We start from the raw sequence: 19,352 nt of genomic DNA, 5'->3' as shown, positions 1-19,352 counted from the left end.
ATCCAACACGGTAAAAGAAGGCAGGGAACTTGAAAATAATCGCATCTATGTCCGAGAATGTTGTTATTCACTGCAATGCAACGAATCGAGTTCAAAGGCTTGTTTTATGGCGCTTGAGCTTACATAGCTTGTTTCCAATGTTTTGGCTCGCAACAAACGTGAAGAGCCAAAAACGGAAGCGGTGTAACAATTTGATGACTGCCTGCTCACGATAAGACAGGGCTGGTAGAGCAGCCTTGGAAACTGCAATGCACTTCCCTACACATCTGTCATCGTGCAATGCTTTCTTCGAGTGAATAAAAAAATCGTTTTCAAAATTTAGCATCAGTGTGAATGTATACTCGATGAGTTTTTCAATGGTCAAACTGGAATTGCATTTTTTGCCCCATGGTGCTCAATGCGCATTTAACCAATTGATCCGGAGTGATCGTGTTGCGTAGACCCTTGCAAATCATCATCGATGTGCGCATTAAACCCACACCTTGGCTGGAGATCTTTCTTACTTTCTATGCCGCACAATACAGATTCAGGCGGGATTAAGACACAAAGCACCAGCTACTTCCGTTTTTCTGTAAAATCGGGTGGAAAGTGTTGCCGCCACTGTACAGTTACTTTGTCACTGAAACGTACAGAAAGTAAGTTGTCAACTATATCTGGAACAAGCTTGTGTGACGTGAGCGCAACGACATACGGTTTGATCACCTACAGGGCATGTGTGTTCCACGTAGGCAGATTCAGATTGCAAAATCCGAGCCCCTGAACCGGGTTTTCAACGGTCGCTCAAGATAAACGAGTGATCTAGAGCGGCCACTTAAGCGCTATAACTCCAATATAACTAAGCATCATCAGTGAACAGCATAATTTAGTGCACTGCACGCGAGACTGCAAGGAATACAGAAAAGGGGTATATGCGCTCTTTGATGCTACACGCTTGTCGACACTTTATGCAAGAAATACAGCTAGTAGATTGCGCGTTCTTTGATCGACAAACCGTTTCTTTACTCCCTGTAGGGTTGCTGGATGATAACTTCCGAACAGTAATGATTCCAAGCAATGGGAGAGAAATTCATTCGACGGTTTGTCACTTTGCAATATGGTAGCAGTCATGCAGGTGTTGCGTTTATGTAAAAGTAATGTCCTCTTTCACTTATGTGACCATATGCCCACCTCCTCTTAGGGACTAGTGTGAAGACATGCAGCCACCGTTACACACAAGAATCTTCTTTTATTTCCCTATTTAGTTTGTGTAATCTCAAGTTCCAATCGGAATACTTAGGGCAATAGTTGTTACGAGAATACGCGTACAAGACCATCGCAAAATTATTGCTATGCAATAATTTGTGTGTTGAATAAAAAATACATAACAATGATAAGACATAGCTAAGTCTTAGCAAAACAGTGCATATCACCTGAGAATGCTTGTCTCTCCTGGCTTGGTACGTGTGGCATACCAAAAGTTCTGATATGCTCGAGGTTGTGGAGAAGTCCCCTGACGCTCCACTGAAATATTTGTAAATCCGTATTGAGGAAAGAAAATTGTGAAATGTAAAGGAGAAGCAGGTTAGGTAAGGTTGACTTACAGAGTATCTTTTCCTATCACGTGATGCGAGGTTTTCCTCGTTTAGCCTTTTCCCGAGACTAGCGCTGCTGACTTCTGCGCCGACTGCGCAATGTGACTAGAAGTCATTCACATTGATTATCTCTTACGGGATTCCGAACAACCATTTTTCCGACCGATGAGTCCTCGAAAAACGCCTCCCCTTGAAACACGAAGCCCTGAAAGCCACCATCACGGGCGTCGACGGGTCCTCATTGGCCTCTAAGCTGCGCATACTGCTGCCATCGGTAGCAGATGCATCTGATGTAGTCGAGTTCTGGAATATATATGCAGCCTTGGCGACTCACACTGTCTGGGCAGTTGGTGGTCCCGCGAGGTCGCTGAGCGTGGCCCACGCGACCGCAAAGAGCTCTTGTGGAGCTGCGACCCATCATCTCCCACCCCCATCTTCCCCACCCATGTGATATCGCTTCAGCGATAGATGGGCTCTGCGCAACTGCCATATCGCGCTTTCCTTGGAGCAATGTTTCATTTTTCCTTGATAGCGATTGTTTCGTTTCCTTCTTGACGGCCACAGCAGATATTCAGTTTGTCGCGCCACACATCTCCAGTCATTCATTATTCTCTCCCTCTGCCATCTAGTGAATTAGCTCAGCTACGTGCAGGAGATCCAGGATAATGGCGACTGTCACTTGTTGCAAACAGCGGCGCATTGTAGCGATTGTGCAGTGTTGATTGCCTTGAGCTAGGGAGAAGTATCACTGTTGGTGGGCCAGAGGATGGAGTACTCATGTGGCCACTTTGTTGGTAGAAGTAACGTTATCTGTGTGCCGTATTTCACTCTCCACTTTCTGCCATGGCGTTGTGATGGCGCCGGAAATACACAGTCAATAGCTAAGTAATACTCTCGCATAAGCAAAGTTCGGCATGTACTGTAAAGACGTTATCAGTGGTGTTGAAAAAATAGTGCGTATCTTTATCGCCTTCTCCAACAAGCTGCGGCAGCGTAAAAAAAGAGCGCGCGCCACAAAGAAATGGGTAGCAAGTGGGGATGCATAGTTAAAAATAGACGGCTCTTTGCTACATGTGACACCAGGTAAATAAATGTCCCTTAGGAAAAACTCGGCTAAAGAACTCTACCGTGATTCAAGAACGTGATGCTCATCGTACGTATCGTTTACGAAATATAACAAGGAATTTCGAGGGCGCTCCGAAACGCCTAGGATTATCTTTCTACAGACCACTTCTGAAAATATTGCCCGCAAATTTGACGCTGCTGTTAGTATCACTTAGTTGTAATTGCAAATGTTTGTGTGAAGCATGAAGTACGACACTGCCTCTGCATTGAAATTCCCGATAGAGGGGCGTGTAACGCAGCACGAACCGTGTAGCACCTGCCAATTTTATTGATTGCCCACTTTCTGGCGATTGCTAACGCCACCTACCGCTACTTGTACCAATGCACCTTCTAAGCGGCAGGTGCTATAGTTGCATTGAAAGGTCGTCTGCATAATTAGCATACCCATGTTGGAAAGTTACTGATGTTCTGCAGCACGCGTACTAATACGGTTTGTGTTTATGTCAAAATTTACTGGAAGCAACAAGAAATACACGTCCGGTTGCCTACGTGGATTCTTCCCTGAAGTACTTGCGCTTCTTTTATGAAACAGTAAATTCAGTAGAATATTTCATTGCTCTCCAGAGCTGTGGAGAAAAAAAAAGACAAGTTCCTGTCACGCTTAATGAAGCACTAGTACAAAGCCTCGCATAAAATTTTCCACAAAATGCAAGCTCTTGAAGGATTGCAAAGGAAATGAAATAACAAAATCGTCCCTCTAAACACATCGTTATGCTGGAAAGATGAGATGTTCTGCTATTCATACACACACGATACTTGCGTTTTACTTCGTTTTTTTTTCAGAGCCGGAAGGAGCACAATGGTGTTCTTCACAGCACTCATCTGAATGTACATTTAATAATAGGTCGCTGATGTCACCTCAGCTCCATCCTCTGGCTTACATTTTCGCGTTTTTGTTTTTTTTACTGTGTAGAGAACAAAGAGAATTTTTTATTGTTTCAGGTGTAGGGAGTGGGACGAGTATATACAGGCATCCCACTATTTTCGCCAATTTCGTGGTGAAGCCATAGCCACTCATTTAACTAGAATTTAAGGAGCATTTCAAGCCTCAAACAAACATGTCCTCAGCCATCTGATCTGACAACCGTTATATACGCGGACAAATAGCACAGCACATATAAAGATGCGGCAACAAGTGAATGTCACTGCAGCCATGGCGAGCATCGCTCAAATGTCAATGCTTTGTTGGTTGCTGCTCTCGGTGTCCTGCATCTCGCGAAGCGGTGCGGCTGCACGTATGTAGAACTTCCAAACGCTATCATTTGTGTTGCGCAGAAAAACGGTTAGCGAATGGGCACGAAAAATCGGGCTCCTCAGTTAATCCCCCTTTTTTACGCGTTCATTACAAACAAGGCTCTCGAATCCGCCAAAAATATGCCTTCTGGTAGCACATGTGCGTTAATTGAGCAGTTGCCTTTACCAAAAAAGATCACGTACTCGTGTCGCCTGCGGCAGAAAGAATGTTCCACAAGGTCGCCGCCAAGGTCTGTGAGTGGTGGCGCTGGCTAAAACTTTGAGGGTTCTAGCAGGAAACATAAATTCCCTAGAAAGTGTACGGTAAGACGGTGCCGTGGTAGCTCAATCGGTCGAGCATCGCACGCGTAGTGCCATGACGTGAGGTTGTTCCCCACCTGCGGAAAGTTCTTTTTTCATCCACTTTCATTTCGAGTATTTATCATTTTCTTAATTCGGTTACTAAGCACAATTATGTTATCCTGTGTTCTCCTTGGTGTCTTTGTTGCCTTCTTAAGATATTAAAGAAAATCGGGCCCGGCGGTTAACCCCTTTTCTTCTTCTTCACGACCGAATAAGGGTATTTCTTGTCTTTCATTTTCAGAACCTCCATCGAGTTCTCTTATTGAACGTAAGTGTTTTAGGAATATCATTTACAAAGAGACAAAGTATATTCACTTTCTACTGCATGACCAACGTTTCGAAAGTGGCGCTTTCTAAAGGTATCGATTCATTTGTACGTGTTGTGTAACTAGGCTGCTACTTTGAAAATTTTTTTCTAGCATAATTTCCCCAATATCTGGGCAGTAGCTATACAGATAACTAAGCTTGGTTTACGTTTGTCTGGTGTAGTACTCAAGCTCTATTGACAGTGGTGCATGTCACAGTGTCAAAACTGTGTTGTACGTTGAACTCTTTGTTTCGCGAACTTGTGCCCTGAAAGACAAGTAACCCACAAGCACTTGATAGCGGCGAGCAAAGTCAACGATCGTAGAAAATCTGATCTGTGGGTCAAGCGTCTAAGTTTTTATGCATTACACTTCAAAAGTTGTAGGATAATCGCTGGTAACCAAACGCCTTCAACAACGTACTGTGTAATCCATGTCGCACATTTAGTATGGTTTTTCAGTGTTCGGCGAGAGCTTAGACAAAAGACGGAATAAACTATAACACTCCAGTAGGTTCCCAACCATGCAGGCGCGTCTTGCGCTGAGCGATAACGTTTAACTTTCGTTAGCCGGTGGGAAGCGGTCACCGTCGAAACATAAAACAGGCAAGTGTGTCAATATACTGCTCAATAACGTTTTCTTGGGCAAGTCGGTACATTGGGCCTAAAGAGAAAGACCGTTGTGAGGGTAGAGCCATCTTTCTTTGACCTCTGTGTGTAGCGGTGAATCTATCTTTTTGAGCTCATTTGCTCTGCAGTATCATGTCTTTCAGCGTGGCAATATGATCCCCTAACAAATATTCAGTAGTTAGTTGTTTTGCTTTGAGAAGTCATTAGGGCATTAAACTGGCTAAACAAAAACAAAATATTTATTCGGCTATGTGTATTGTACTATAAGTAATTTGCATAAATGTCAAATATGCGTATACGAACACCCTATTAGCAAGATAACCGGCACCTTAAGAGTTACCGGCACACCATTTTATTTTACACCATTTTCCTTATTAAGGCTGGGGAGATCGAGCTGTGCATATATGCACTGCTATGTAGGACGTAACAGCGAATGAGAAGAAGCAGGCCTCATTGCCTCTTGTTCACTCTATCGACAGTTTTCTTTTTCGGCCTCTGTTAGCACTGGAAGCCTCTGTGTTTCTGTGAGCATCCGTCTTTTTGAATTCTATATCTAGGTAGGTAGGAATAACTTTATTAAGTGCCGGAAACCGACGGTTTAACGGGTCGTGACGCTGGCCAAGCGTCGACCCAGGGTTATGCCCTACTCTGCACTAGTCCAGTTGGGCCCGTTTAGTGGGTCATGAGGCTTGTGCTTCTCGAGCACATTCGGGCTTGCTGGACGGCCCATAGTTGTGTGTGCTTGTCTGCAGACAGCAGTGCACCTTGAAGTTAGGGCGGGTAAATCCTGGAGGTAGCTGCCGTCGGGAACCTGGATCAGTCCCGCATGATGTGCCATTGGTCCGCCGGACTCGCTGCACAAATACCGCACAGCCCACTCGGATAGAACTCTGGATTAAGCAGGTGCCGCATTGCGATGGCCAGGAGTGACGTGGTCTGTATTTGCCTTAGGATTACGGCCTCCTCCCGATTGAGTGCCGGGTGGGGAGGTGGCATTGTCCGTCGAGCTAAGCGGTAACACTTGGTTACTTCGGCATAAGTGGTCAATCTGCCCTTAGTACGAATCACCACACGGAACGGTCACTCTCGGGGGCGCGGAAGGTAAGCGCTCGAGCCACCGAATGGGCCGTCTCGTTGTGGTTCGGTGAGGATGCACACTCGCCGGCATGCGCCGGGAACCACTTGATACGGATGGTGCTGCCACGGTCTTGAAGTTGGTGCTTGCTGATGATGGAGCCGCCGGGGCGCATATTCGCCGCTTCGCAGAGTTGTGCACGGCGTTCCTCGAGTCGCTGAGCACAGCGCGGCACTTCGCCTCGGTGACCGCCAGAGCGATGGCAACCTCCTCAGCGTCTGTGGCGTTCGTGCACCGCACGCTCGCTGCCGTTGTCTTGGTGCCGGTAGCCGCCGCAAAGACCACTGCCGCGGAGCCTTCCCGCTTGTATTCCGCTGCGTCCACGTACAGGGCGTGAGGGTCTTGGTCGTGTTGTTCGGTGAGGGCCTTGGCCCGTGCCTGCCACCGTTTTTGGTTGCACTCTGAGTGCACGTTCTTCGGGATGGCGCACACGTAAATGTGGGCCCGCGCCTCCACTTTGATCTCGCACGGTTGCCGGCTGGGAGCTTGTAACCCAGGGACGTCAGTATACTGTGGCCCGTCTTGGTTGTAGAGAGGCAGTCCATTTGCGCGGTGAGCTGCGCTTCGGCTATTTCTTCTAGGGTGTTAGGGACGCCGAGCTGCAAGAGCCGAGCCGTACTCGTGGTCTCCATTAAGCCCAGCGCCGTCTTGTAAGCCCGTCTGATCAGCGTGTTGATCTTGGTCCTGTCAGTGACCTGCCAGTTGAGGTAACCCGCAACGTAGGCGATGTGACTGATAACGAATGACGGGACAAGGCGCACGCGACTGTCTTCACACATCCCCGCCCGTCGTGTAGACACTCGGTGTATGAGCCAGATGGCGTCCATTGCCTTCGTGGTAAGCTTGTTGATGGTCTCGTCGTTGCGGCCGCTCTTGTTGAGCAGCAGGCCCGGGACCCTGATCTTGGGAACCTCGGGGATGCGTTGCCCCGATGCAGTCACAATCTTGATGTGGTCACACCCCCGAAGGGGAGCGTGCTTCCGTCCCCATCGAAGCGGTGTGAGGACGAACAGCTAGGATTTGGCAGGCGAGCACGTTAGGCCTGTGCCATCAAGGTTCTGCTCGGTGGCGGTAACCGCCGCTTGCAGCTGTTGCGCGATGCTGGTGTCAGTGCCACCGGCCGCCCACAGGGTAATGTCGTCGGCGTAGATTGTATGCCGGACACCGGTCCCTGCTACTGCCCTCGCTACCCCGATCATGATGAGGTTAAAGAGCAACGGCAAGATGACCGAACCCTGCGGAGTACCCGTACTGCCCAGCTTATGTTCGGGGAGCTTGAGGTCTCCGGCGTGCAGTTACACCGTGCGGTTGGTCAAGAAGTCTTGAACATAACTGTAGCTCGTGACCCCCATGTTGAGTCTTGATACTTGTGCTAATATGGCTGAGTGTTTAATTCTGGGGATTGATTTACAAAGTGCATTCCACAAATTCTATATCTATTTGTTGTTTTTAGTGGCCTGTAAAACCTAATTAATCTAGTTTGCTAGTACAGCGTTTCCTTATAAAACGACGAAAGGTACGATGAGGGACATATTCTGCTGACGAAAATTTCCACATATTTTTGTGTGATATTTGCAGTAGAACATGGACCTCAATTTATAACATGTAAGTTTGAATATTTCCATTATCTTCCATACGTATTTTTTTCGCTTTCTAAATAGCAGTTAACTCTCGTGCTACCTAACGTTCTTTTCTAAAAAAATGGGGTTTTACGTGCCGATACCACTTTATGATTATGACGCACGCCGTAGTTTGGGACAGCTGAAATCTCTACCACCTTAGGTTCTTCAACGTGCACCTAAATATAGGTGCACGGCTGTTTCCGTATTTAGCCCCCATCGAAATGCGGCCGCCCCAGCCTGAGTAAGGTCCCGCGACCTCGTGCTCGGCAGCCCAACACCATAGCTACCTAAGGTTACTCATAGCGACATTTTTGGATCCGTACTGTTAAGAAAAGTGTCTCGTCTGCACTTGTCTCGTCTGCACTTTGCAGAGTGCGCGTAGTGCCGGTAGCTTCCTATGGGCTGTGCTTTTGACATTTCGCTCGCCTTTGAGCAAGAGATGGATGAACGCGATTCGCTCGCTGCTGCTGTTACCGTGATTCCCCACTTCAGCGTTTTGACAGCGAGTTTCCGCTGTGTTCGAGCAACATGTGTTCATGCTTACGTGTGTGCGCGTGACACCATTCTTGGTAGTTTAGTTAGTAAGCGAATGTCCACAATTTTGCACTGCTGATAAAACTACTATCCTTACTTCGCATAACTATCTACTTATTTTCTATTGCAATCAATGGTTCTCTTTCGTGCGAAACTGCGACATTAAGTTTCGTTCTATGGTTTACTAGCAAAGCACTGGGCCGGAATTGACGGCTATAGTTACGTCGTTCTATGTGGCTGTGCCCTTGCTACACGGCTTCGTTTAACCCATTAAAGACCAGCGTGACCATATGGTCACAGTAGTCTGCACAGTGAGTTTCAATTAATTACGATTAACAAAACGGCACCAAAATCGCCCTTGACGAGCCGTTTGACAGATTAGAGTTCCCTTTATGGATATCAAGTGGCAGCAGCTCTCAGTCATTTAGTGGGAGCCCATTGCAAAGGCGGGAATAAGTGTTACTCTGGGAGTAGCGTTGCCATGCATGCTCCAAGGGGTAAGCGTGTTTTTTTTCCACTACTTTAAGCAATAGTCAGATATCCTTACCTCCGTATTGTTCTTTGAACATGTGACCTTCGATGAGCATTTGTGAAAGATTAATGTTTGATTTATCCATGAACGAGCGTGTTATCTTGCGCGTTGCCATATGGTCACGCTGGGCCTTTAGGCTACCTAACTTTTTATTCTTTTTTAAACTGCATTCTCATCTCTTGCACGGATACTGGCGCGTTCTCGCAGTGGTTATTTCGTATTTTATTGTCTGAATAGGTTGATGGTGGAAGAAATAGCGAAGATAGTCGTAGAGGAAGATGTCAACGTGTCATTGATTTATATCGAGCCGCCACAGGCTAGCACCTATTCGGATGAAGACTCGGCCGATGAAGACTCAGGTGGGCTCATTGACAATCTAAGCAGGTGGCAGCTATGAGCCGGCGCTGAAACTGTTTTCTCTAACGGACGCCGCGGTGGTGGATGCGACTCGGACGGTGATGACCCCGGCGAGGTAGGCGACGGTACATCAGAGGTTTCTTCTGTAGTTGATGCAGCCATTCCTGCAAAATTATCCGCTGTTTCTAAGTGGACGAAGGGTGATCTCCAGATAAGCCTTGGCATATTTCCCGACCCAAACTTTGCTGCTTACAAGGACTTTTCACCTGTTTAGTTGTTCGAACTTTTAGACAAAGCCGTCGTGGAGCTGCAAGTCGAACAAACAAGAACGTATGTGTTATTTTTGAATATGCCCGATCCGGAGGTTACCAAAGAAGAATTAAGTTTTCTTGGAGTGCTCGTTTTGTCCGGCTATAACCGCTTGCCAGGGAAAAAGTGCTATTGGGATAGCGGCTCGGATATGCAAAACACGATGGCCAACAGCGCTGTGCGAAGAAATCGCTTCGTTCAAAGAATGCGATTCCTGCACTGTGCCAAATGCAAGCCTAGCAGTTAGTGACAAGTTGGCAAAGTTGCGTCCATTGATGGCACTATTGAATGCAAGGTTTCTGGAGCATTTTCAACCTGTGCGTCACCTGAGCTATGACGAAAGTATGATCGAGTATTATGGTCGTGATGGCTGTAAACAGTTTATGCGCGGAAAGCCTATCTGCTTCAGGTATAAAGTATGGTGCCTAAATGCCAAGAACAGATACCTTGTAAACTTCAAAGTGTATCAAGGCAAGCAGGGGATCCCGGAACATCTGAAAAAATATGAATAGGACTTCGGAAAAGCAGCGGCGCCACTTCTTCAAATGGTGGAAGAACTCGCAGCAGAGACGCACGACTTTCCTTTCTTTTTGTATTTTGATAATTTATTCACAAGCATGCAGCTACTCAGGCATCTCAAGGCAAAGGGCTACGAAGGCACGGGCACAGTGAAGAAGAACCGTGTTCCCAAAGAGTGCCCTATCGCTTGACCAGAATTCATCAAGCAACAACCTCGCCGGCACGAAGATCCCGTGCTGAGCGACAATGGGATGATTGTTGTCCGCTGGATGGACAGTTCTGTAGTACCGATCGTAAGCACCATTCACGGCGTAGAGCCAATGTCATCTGCAGACAGGTACTCTTGTGTTGAGAAGAAGCGAATCAAGGTGTCCCATCCAAACACTGTTGCTCAGCACAAGTTTTATAGGAGGTACAGACCACATGGATGCAAATGTAGGCGCCTATTGGATTGCAATCCGTGGCAAATAGTGACGGTGGCCGATTTTCACTTGACTTTGTTATGTATCTATCAGCAACGCTTTGGCGCTAATTCGGAGCACAGGGTTCAACGCCACACAGGTGGAATTCCGTAGGCAAATTGCACAAAGCTATACCTGATGCCATAGGACAATAAGCCTAGAGGACCTGGTCAACGCAGAATCCCAAAGGCTGGTGATGTCCTGAATGGTACACGGTACGACCAAGTGGCCCACTTTGTTGCACCAATACCTAATGGGAAGAGGTGGAGGTGTGCATGAGACAATTGCAACAGCGTGGTGCACACACAATGCCCAAAGTATGACGTCGGCATGTGTATTCCACGATTCAAGCCATATCACACTAAATAAGTGCTCGACTATTCACCATGTATGTTTTTGTGATGTTTCATGTCTTGAAATAAATGTTTATAACTTCGCGTATTTTGCTGTAGCGTAAGGGCCCAGTGTGACCATATGGTCACGGGCTATATTTCGAAAACTAATTAGGCAAGAGTAATAATTTCTTGCATGTGAATTATTAGTATAAAGATAAGTTAATATATTAGATTTATTTGAACATAGAAAGAAAAAAAAAAAGAAACCGGTCTCTAATGGGTTAATGAAGTGAACATAAATATCAATAATCCTACAGGCTATTAACACATAAACAAAATTAGTGAACCACACAGTCACAGAAAGTAAATGCGCAATGTTGACAACTTGAACTTATGTCTTGAATTTACAGCAATTTCACATTATTCAACAAAATTTTGAACAATGCGGAGAAGACGGGACATGAATAGAAGCACGGACGCACAAGCAACATGCCTTACTTTATAATATTACTATGTTCATCTGGCACGTTTAGGCTACAACGCATCACAGGGCAGCCTTTTCTTCTCGATATATCAGTGACCATAGTGACGATGTGCTTTTAAAAAAAGATAATCATTCAGTTGTTTCTTTTCAGTGCCAAAGGCAGTAAGGAGCAAATTGGGTATGCTTTAAAGATTATTCAGTATATTTACAAAGGAAACATACATTTTATCTTCTTAACATACCCACATACCCACTGTAATGGGTTAGTGATCTAGCTAACCAATCATTATAGAAACTTCCCCTGCTGTCTTACAATAATGAAGAACAAATTTATGCGCGTGGTTGATTATGCCCAACTCAGATCACGTGCGAGCTTGCTGAAATGTTCTAAGCTCTGTACATCACACTCAACGAGCTGATGCAAGAAAAGCACGAATGAAACTGCCAATGCTGGGGATATCATTATTGCCCTAGTTCTTGGAACCAATTGTCATTATTTTCCAGACAAAAATACTTTGCGAAAATATTTGAAGAAAAAAGGATCATATCTGCTTTAAATACAAGCATACCCTTCTAGCAGACCACATAGGCCCAGCTGGGGCCTATGTGGTCTGCTAGAAGTACAACTGGGCCCATTATTATGTGACCCTATATATATATGAATTGTAATTGCAGTGAAATTCAGGCATAAACTACGGCAACTGTTTATGAAAAAAAAACTTACTAATTAGCTTCGCGAAGCAAGTACTAAACACGACGGAAAAAACTAGGCGGCTCACACAGCAATCCCTGCTACGTACCGCACTTTTTCGAATTTGACGATGAATAGATCACTGGCATCATGCAGCCGTCACAAAAGCTATAGCGCTGCTGTTTTGAGAAACTCTTCTTAGCAAATTGGCATACTGAGAAAAAGAACTTGTTTCTTTTTATTTCTTTAAAAAATGGTGCTGTGCTTGAATGGAATGGTTGGCTTAGCAGTCGAATTTGCGCTCCATTTAGGCTAGGATACCTATAAAATTGCGAAATAGAAACAAACCATCTAATTCGGCATACCTTTCGTAACACGAAATCAATCTTAGAATTCCAAACTTATGTCATGAGCTGTCTCGAAATGTCATCACTGGTGTAGTGTTTTTCGGCACCAAGATAACCAAAGCTTGGTAGGCGAGCGTTTACTTCTGAAACATAACAGGTCACAACCACATGACATAAAATGACATGAACTAGGAAGCTACCAATGACACAGCTAAAAGTGAATATTTTCGCTGTTTCTAGGCGAGATGCTGCGTGGTGGAGTTCAAGGTATGTATTCAGAAAAGCTGAAGTGAGCTCTAGCAGTAGAATATGATTTGCAATATCCGTCGTGCTCTTTCGAAGCGTAAATCTTAAATGTTTGTGCGTGAGAGATTTTAGGTTGATGGAGAAGTCGTTGCTCGTTTCAGTCACGAAGATGCTTTACATGGTAAATAGTTTAAACATATTGAAGCTGAGGGTCAATCTCACAACAATATCCCCAACTGAAAAATCCTAAATCTTCTTTTGCGTCCTATAGATTAGTAAAAATGGGCAATGCATGGTTATGCGTCCTCTTTTATAACAGATATTTTAAAATATTTCGTCGACGTTTGTTGTCGAGAAAATTATATGTAACCTTTGCAGTGTTTTTTCATCGCGCAAGATATTATTTTACCAGTCCTCTATGAAAACACCCAGTTTCCAAAAACTACATGTGTGCCTCATTGCTCTAAAGCTGCAGTGCTTGGTCTTTTAAAGCGATAGTTTAGCTCTTACGCTATGCTGACATATGCAAGGTGTCCCAGCTAACTTTAGCAAAAGTTTAAACATATGCGAATGCCACGTAGCTGGACAGAACCAAGTGAATGCAATTTGCTGTAGCTTATAGATACTAAAATTGGATTTTTTCGTTCCGCCAGGTTAGAAAATTTGTCCGAAATATTTATTACTTCTCCGATACTATATAAAGGAAAAGTGTAAATCAGGAAACTGTAGAGCGACATGAAAAACTGCCGTTACAGCTTTATGCTACTGAGCAGTTGCTACACAAAAATGTTTTTTTTTTCCGAGCGTGAAAGACGTCCGTAAACGCACGAAAATTTACCGTGCGACTGGCGGCTCAAGGCACTTGGCGTGTATTCGCGGGTCTCATTCTCGCTAGGGAAAATACTTTTATATTGCACGTATTGAGCAACGGAAAGCTCTGTCGGGAGTTTTTCATGTCGCGCTACAAGTTCTTCATTGACACTTTTCATCAAATTATGTTATTGAAGAAGTTAATTAGATAATTAGGAATAATTATCTAATTAGTCGGAATGAAAAACAAGTTTGAGTATCTCCAAGCGCCGGCAGACAACGTTACAAATGTTCTGTCGAGATACGTTGCATTCGCATATCTTTAAACTCTGGCTAAAGTTAGCTGGGACACGCTGTAGATTCATATTTTGACTTGAAAGGTCTTCACATTTCAACTTGAATTTTTTTTTATTCTGCAGAAGGCTAGACTTCAAGAAAACGAACATCCCAGAGGCAGCAGCACCATGTGAAATGCAATACTTGGAATATATTGTGCCACAGTTTGCCACGAACGTGCAACAATAAAGTTGTCGCTGAATTTACTGCGAACGCTACTGAGAATATCCTAAATGCTTGTGTTATCTCGATGCATTTGACAGTGTTCTTTGAAAATTTGACTGATGTTTTTGTTCTTCATTTGGATACAGTTAAGGTCAACGCGCAACAACACGGCTGATTGTTTGGGGCCGGCCGGGGTGGTTTCACGCAGCATCGGAGGAGCATATGAGGTGGGCGTTCCAGCTGCGAGTGGCCCCTCCTTACCCGCACATTATCTAGACCAGCAGTCCGCGATGGCGACGCCATGCGCTAGCAAATAAGCAGGTGATGGGGGCGTGCGACATGTGCGAACGCCCCACCCGCCGAAGAAATCTGGGCACAGCTGCAGCGAACGCATGTGACGTTAGCCAATAAAGGCGAAGGAAGCGAATGGTCTGTGTCATGAAGATTGATATTTCTGCGGTCCTAAACAAGCTATTTTGCTAAGTACATAACGCCTGCCTTTTAGGCTCGATCAGCTCAATTGATCTGCTGTTCCCATTGCGAGGACTGGTGGCGCCAATGACTGCACATTTTCAAGGTATCCAGCCTTTCTGGACACCAGGGTTTAGTTCGCGGGAGTGCCACCGCGTGGCGTAGTGACGTTAAACTTTTCAAACTTCCCCCGGTGACGTACGGTGACGTCAACGAAAGAAAAATAGAAGAAATAAAGTTATCCCTACCCATTCAACTTCACAACAAAGCGTGCCCCAACGGGGGTTATCAGTGTTTTTGATAAAGAGGGGCCACTCGGGGGGTATTCTGTAAGAGTCCACCTAATGGACTGTACATTTCGGCCGCTGCTGATTGGATGGAACTGTACGAGAGAGGAGGAGACGAGCAGTCGTAGCCAATCAGTACCGGCCGAAATGGACAGTCCACAAGGTGGACTCTTACAGGATACCCCCTGGTCGTCTGGAAATTATTGTCATCCTATGAACGGTCTGACGCGATGAGGCAAACGCAGTGGTGATTGATTCCGGGCTGTTCAGAGGCTTCCCGAAAAGCTGTCACGGTACTTTTTTGCTTTGTCTTCATCATTTTTTAATGCTGCGAAGTCAACGGGCTAGGATGATCGTCGGAAGCACTACGTGGCAGCTTTAGCTTGGGCCTAACTCCGATGTCGCCTATTCAAATACATGTGAAACGCAGAAACACTTTCCTGAGATAACCACTGGGCCGTTCTTAGTGAAATTTGGTGCAATTGAAAGAGGCTGTTAGTTTAAAGGGAATGTCAGAACCAGAAATTCGAATAAGCTTTGATGTTTGAAAAGAAATTTTCAAATATTGGTAAGCTTGATAAAAGTAAACGCACGAAGCTTACGAATTCGCAGCTCTGCACCTAGTATAGATATTGCAGTTCCGTAAACTGTACCCATCGGAGCATCTGGCGCGGACAAATTGGATACATCGAGTTATATTTTAAGTGAATGTGTTACATTGTTTACAAGGGTCTCGCAAAAGTTCTATCCACAAATTAGTGGTATTTGTGAGAGTCGTGTATAACATTTCAATTCTTCATAACAAACGATGTTTCCAAAAATGATCCTCATGTAATTGTTGCTGCATTCAACTCGTATTTTCAGTCAGTCTTATTTGCAGACGACTTAGAAATCCCTCTTTCCTGTTCGCAATCGCGGCTTCCTGTCAATAACCTAGTGTATCTACGTCAGGTGTCTTAAACTTAGTTTTAAACTTAAATTCTAAAAAGAGTTGCGGTTCTTATGACATTCACAATTCTTTTTTCATATGGTGTACCAGGTTTCCTACCGTGATATTTATTAAATTGGTGCAAACTAGCACCGTTCCATCAGCATGGAAAGTTCCGAAAGTTATTCTCTTGCACTAGTCTGGGAGTAAACAAGACCTAACTACAGACCAATTTCCTTAGCCTCTAGTTGCAGTAAACTTTCAGAACATGTCGTCTACAAACATATTATTCAGCTTCTTAAGGCCAACGATATTTCAACAGTCCTCCAGCATGGATTTCGCGGTGGCCTCAGCACCATTACTCAAACATCTAAATTTGCTCATGACATCTGCCACGTACTTGACCTAGGCCTTCGAATTGATGCCATATTCATAGACTTTTTTCCGAGGCTTTGATACAGCTGTATATTCCAAGCGTCTGAATAAACTAAATAGCATTTTAAATAACCCTAGCCTAGTTATCTGAATCTGTAGCTTTGTCTCAGATAGGTCTCGAAACTTATGTTTCGATTCTGGAAAATCACCTAAGGTAGTTGTTACCTCTGGTGTTGCGCAGGGTTATGCATTACGCCCGCTTCACTTCCTCCTGTAATAAATGGCCTGCCTAGGAACGTGCTGCAAAACTCAAATCCCTCTTTACGCCGATGACTGCGTTATCTATCACACAATTACCAGTCATGAAAATCACGCCATTCGGAAGAGAGCATTTTTCAACATTTCTACTTCGTGTAACATGTGCCAGATCAGCATCAATTTTCGCAAAACTGTATCAATGATCTTCTCGACACGTACTACACAACTGCGTCTTCCTTACTGTTTCGATGGCATTCCTCTAGAAAATATTTCCGAATATAAGTATCTTGGCATTATATTCACACATAATTTATCCTGGTACAAATATATTGAAGCAACCTCTTCTAAAGCTCTAGCACGTCTAGGCTACTGAAAGCCCCCAAAGAAACAAAATTTCTCACTTAAAAAGCACTAGTGTGGCCCATCCAGGATTTGGGATGTGCAATTTAAACTGCATACCCGAAATCCGACATAAAAAAACTGGAATCCGCCCCCAAAAAAGCTACACGATTTATATACCGGCGTTACAACGACTTCTCCTCCACTTCTAACCTTCCCTGATTGAACATCTCTTCGCTAATAGAGCGGTGTAATGTAGGAAGTCTTAAACTGTTTTACACCACCGTTAACTCTGAACGTTGCTACAGCCTTGGAATACATTAAGCTTCTGAAACCTTCTAACGCATGGAATGTTCACTCACTAAATATAACACTCCTGTATGCCCGCACTGACAATTCTAAAATAGATTTTTCCCCGATCCATTCAATTGTGGAACCAGCTTCTTCCTAACAAATGAAAACTGACACCGCATAATTTTGTTAAAGTAATCACGGGTTCATGCCCATGATTCCTAGGACCATGTATGGCATGTATGGCAGCAGCAGCGGCGGCGTACAGACGCGTCATAACCAACTTGATCTACCTTTCGCAGGAGCAGGACAAGCTCGCTGCCAGCATATTGTAAGGGCTCCGGAACATATCTGCCTTCGTGCATTACCAATCCTGAAGAAAGGCCAGTACTTCAGGTGCAGCGGGACTCACGCCTGCTGCCATCTGTTTTCGCTGACCGGAGACTACTCCTGGCATTATCGGCTTCATCGAGGGGGCGGCATTCCTGTGTGCCGCATTCACTTTGGCAGCAGCAGCGGCGGCGTACAGACGCGTCATAACCAACTTGATCTACCTTTCGCAGGTTGGTGGTAATTCTGTTCCTATTTGTGGAAATATTACGCCGCGCCGTCGCTGTTGCTGCAACGAGTGTATTGCTTATTGCCTGCTTGTCGCCAAATTTGTGTTTGCCGGGACACTCGCGTTTCCCTGGTGCTCTCTGTTCTGTGAATTATGGCTAACACGGGTACTCTCGGGAACGTTCTCACGGCTTTTGGTGAAAAGCAACCGAATAGCTTAAAAGAGGTTGTGAAAGTGTTAGGCGAGGTACTAGGGAAGCTTGACAAGTTCGCAACTGACATGACGAATGAAATTGCAGCCGTGCGAACATCAAACACTGATATCCATTCTGAACTAGAGGGAATACGAGGGGCCATGGGTTTCATGAATGAGAATTTTGAGCAGTTCAAGAAGGATGTCGCGGGGCTCCGCCGCGAGGTGACCGAAGTCAAAACACAGAATTCTCAATGCCAGTATGAAATTAAGCAGATGCAGAAGGCACTATTGGAAGCTAAGAAAGAAATTATCGAGCTCAAGCAATACAGCAGGAGCCAGAACGTAGAAATAAAAGGCATACCAGTGGTGCCTGATGAGAATCTGCGCAAGTCAGTGGAAAAGATGGCAGCATCCGTGGGTGTCGATGTTTCCGAAGACGACATTGACGTTGTGCACCGCGTCCGTTCAAAGGACAAGGATAGACCTAATGTTGTGTTGCGCTTTTCCACTCGTGCTGTGCGGGATAAGTTCTTCTCTGCAGCTAGAAAGGCAAGGCTTACCACAAGAATTCTTGGCTTCGAAGAATGCAATCCGGTTTATGTTAATGAGCATCTCTGTATTGAGAACAAAGTACTATTGAGCAAAGCACGTCAACTGCGCCTAGAAAAAAAATGGAAGTTTGCCTGGGTTTCGCAAGGAAAGATCTTCATGAGGAAGACAGAAACCTCAACTGTTTTGAGAATTGAAAGTGATAGCGACCTGGCTCAAATTGTATAGTTTCTTTTTTCCTTGTGCATATCTTCTCGTTGTCTTTCTGTTTTATAATGACATTTAGTTGGGATCAAGTAGATCAATTAATAAAACACCAAGATGTGTTCTCAGTTTTTCATTGCAATGTGCGCAGTATCCAAAAAAATCTGAATTTACTGAGTGCCTACCTATCAAAGCACACATTTCTTTTTGACTTGATCGCTATTACGGAAACCTGGCTCAAAGATAATGAATCACCATTTATACCAGGCTACAAACTTTCCTCTCTGCCAAGAGTTTCAAGGGCACGAGGAGGTGGTGTTGCCTTCTTTATAAAAGAAAGTATTGATTTTGAAGTCCTTTCTACCCTTACTATCAGTGACCCTACCATTGAGGCACTTTTTATCAAAATTGAGCGTGGTATAACGGTCGGTGTGGTGTACCGGCCTCCCAGTTCTGCTGTTTCAGTTTTTATTGAGAAACTTGAATCAATTATAGAAATCTTAACCTCTAAAAAAAGTAACCGTGTTGTAATTGTAGGAGACTTTAATATAGATGTGTCTGGAGAAACTAACAATTACACCTTACTTCTACAGTCATATAACATATGCAATCTTATAACAGAGCCAACGCGTATCACAGGCAGTTCAAGCACTTTAATAGATCATGCCCTTACGAACATCCCATGTAACAGATGGGGTGGAACTTACCGAGATCCAATAGCCGATCACATGCCCATATTTTTAGCTGTCAAAATCGAAGGAAAGATATCTGCGAACATATCTGTTCA

At 44.8% G+C, this 19,352-nt stretch overlaps 1 protein-coding gene across 1 annotated transcript; it reads left to right on the top strand.

Moving 5' to 3' along the window:
- The first annotated feature begins 17,896 nt into the window (after positions 1-17,896).
- LOC139050304 (uncharacterized) lies at positions 17,897-18,589 on the top strand. Its single transcript, XM_070526536.1, has one exon. The coding sequence runs from the start codon at positions 17,897-17,899 to the stop codon at positions 18,587-18,589; it is 693 nt and encodes a 230-aa protein (XP_070382637.1).
- Positions 18,590-19,352: the final 763 nt, after the last annotated feature.

Source organism: Dermacentor albipictus, chromosome 10 (genome assembly GCF_038994185.2).
Source record: "Dermacentor albipictus isolate Rhodes 1998 colony chromosome 10, USDA_Dalb.pri_finalv2, whole genome shotgun sequence".
Taxonomy (NCBI): Eukaryota; Metazoa; Arthropoda; class Arachnida; order Ixodida; family Ixodidae; genus Dermacentor; species Dermacentor albipictus.
Note: the sequence above shows the minus strand (reverse complement) of the source record. Positions and strands in the feature narration are given on the sequence as shown.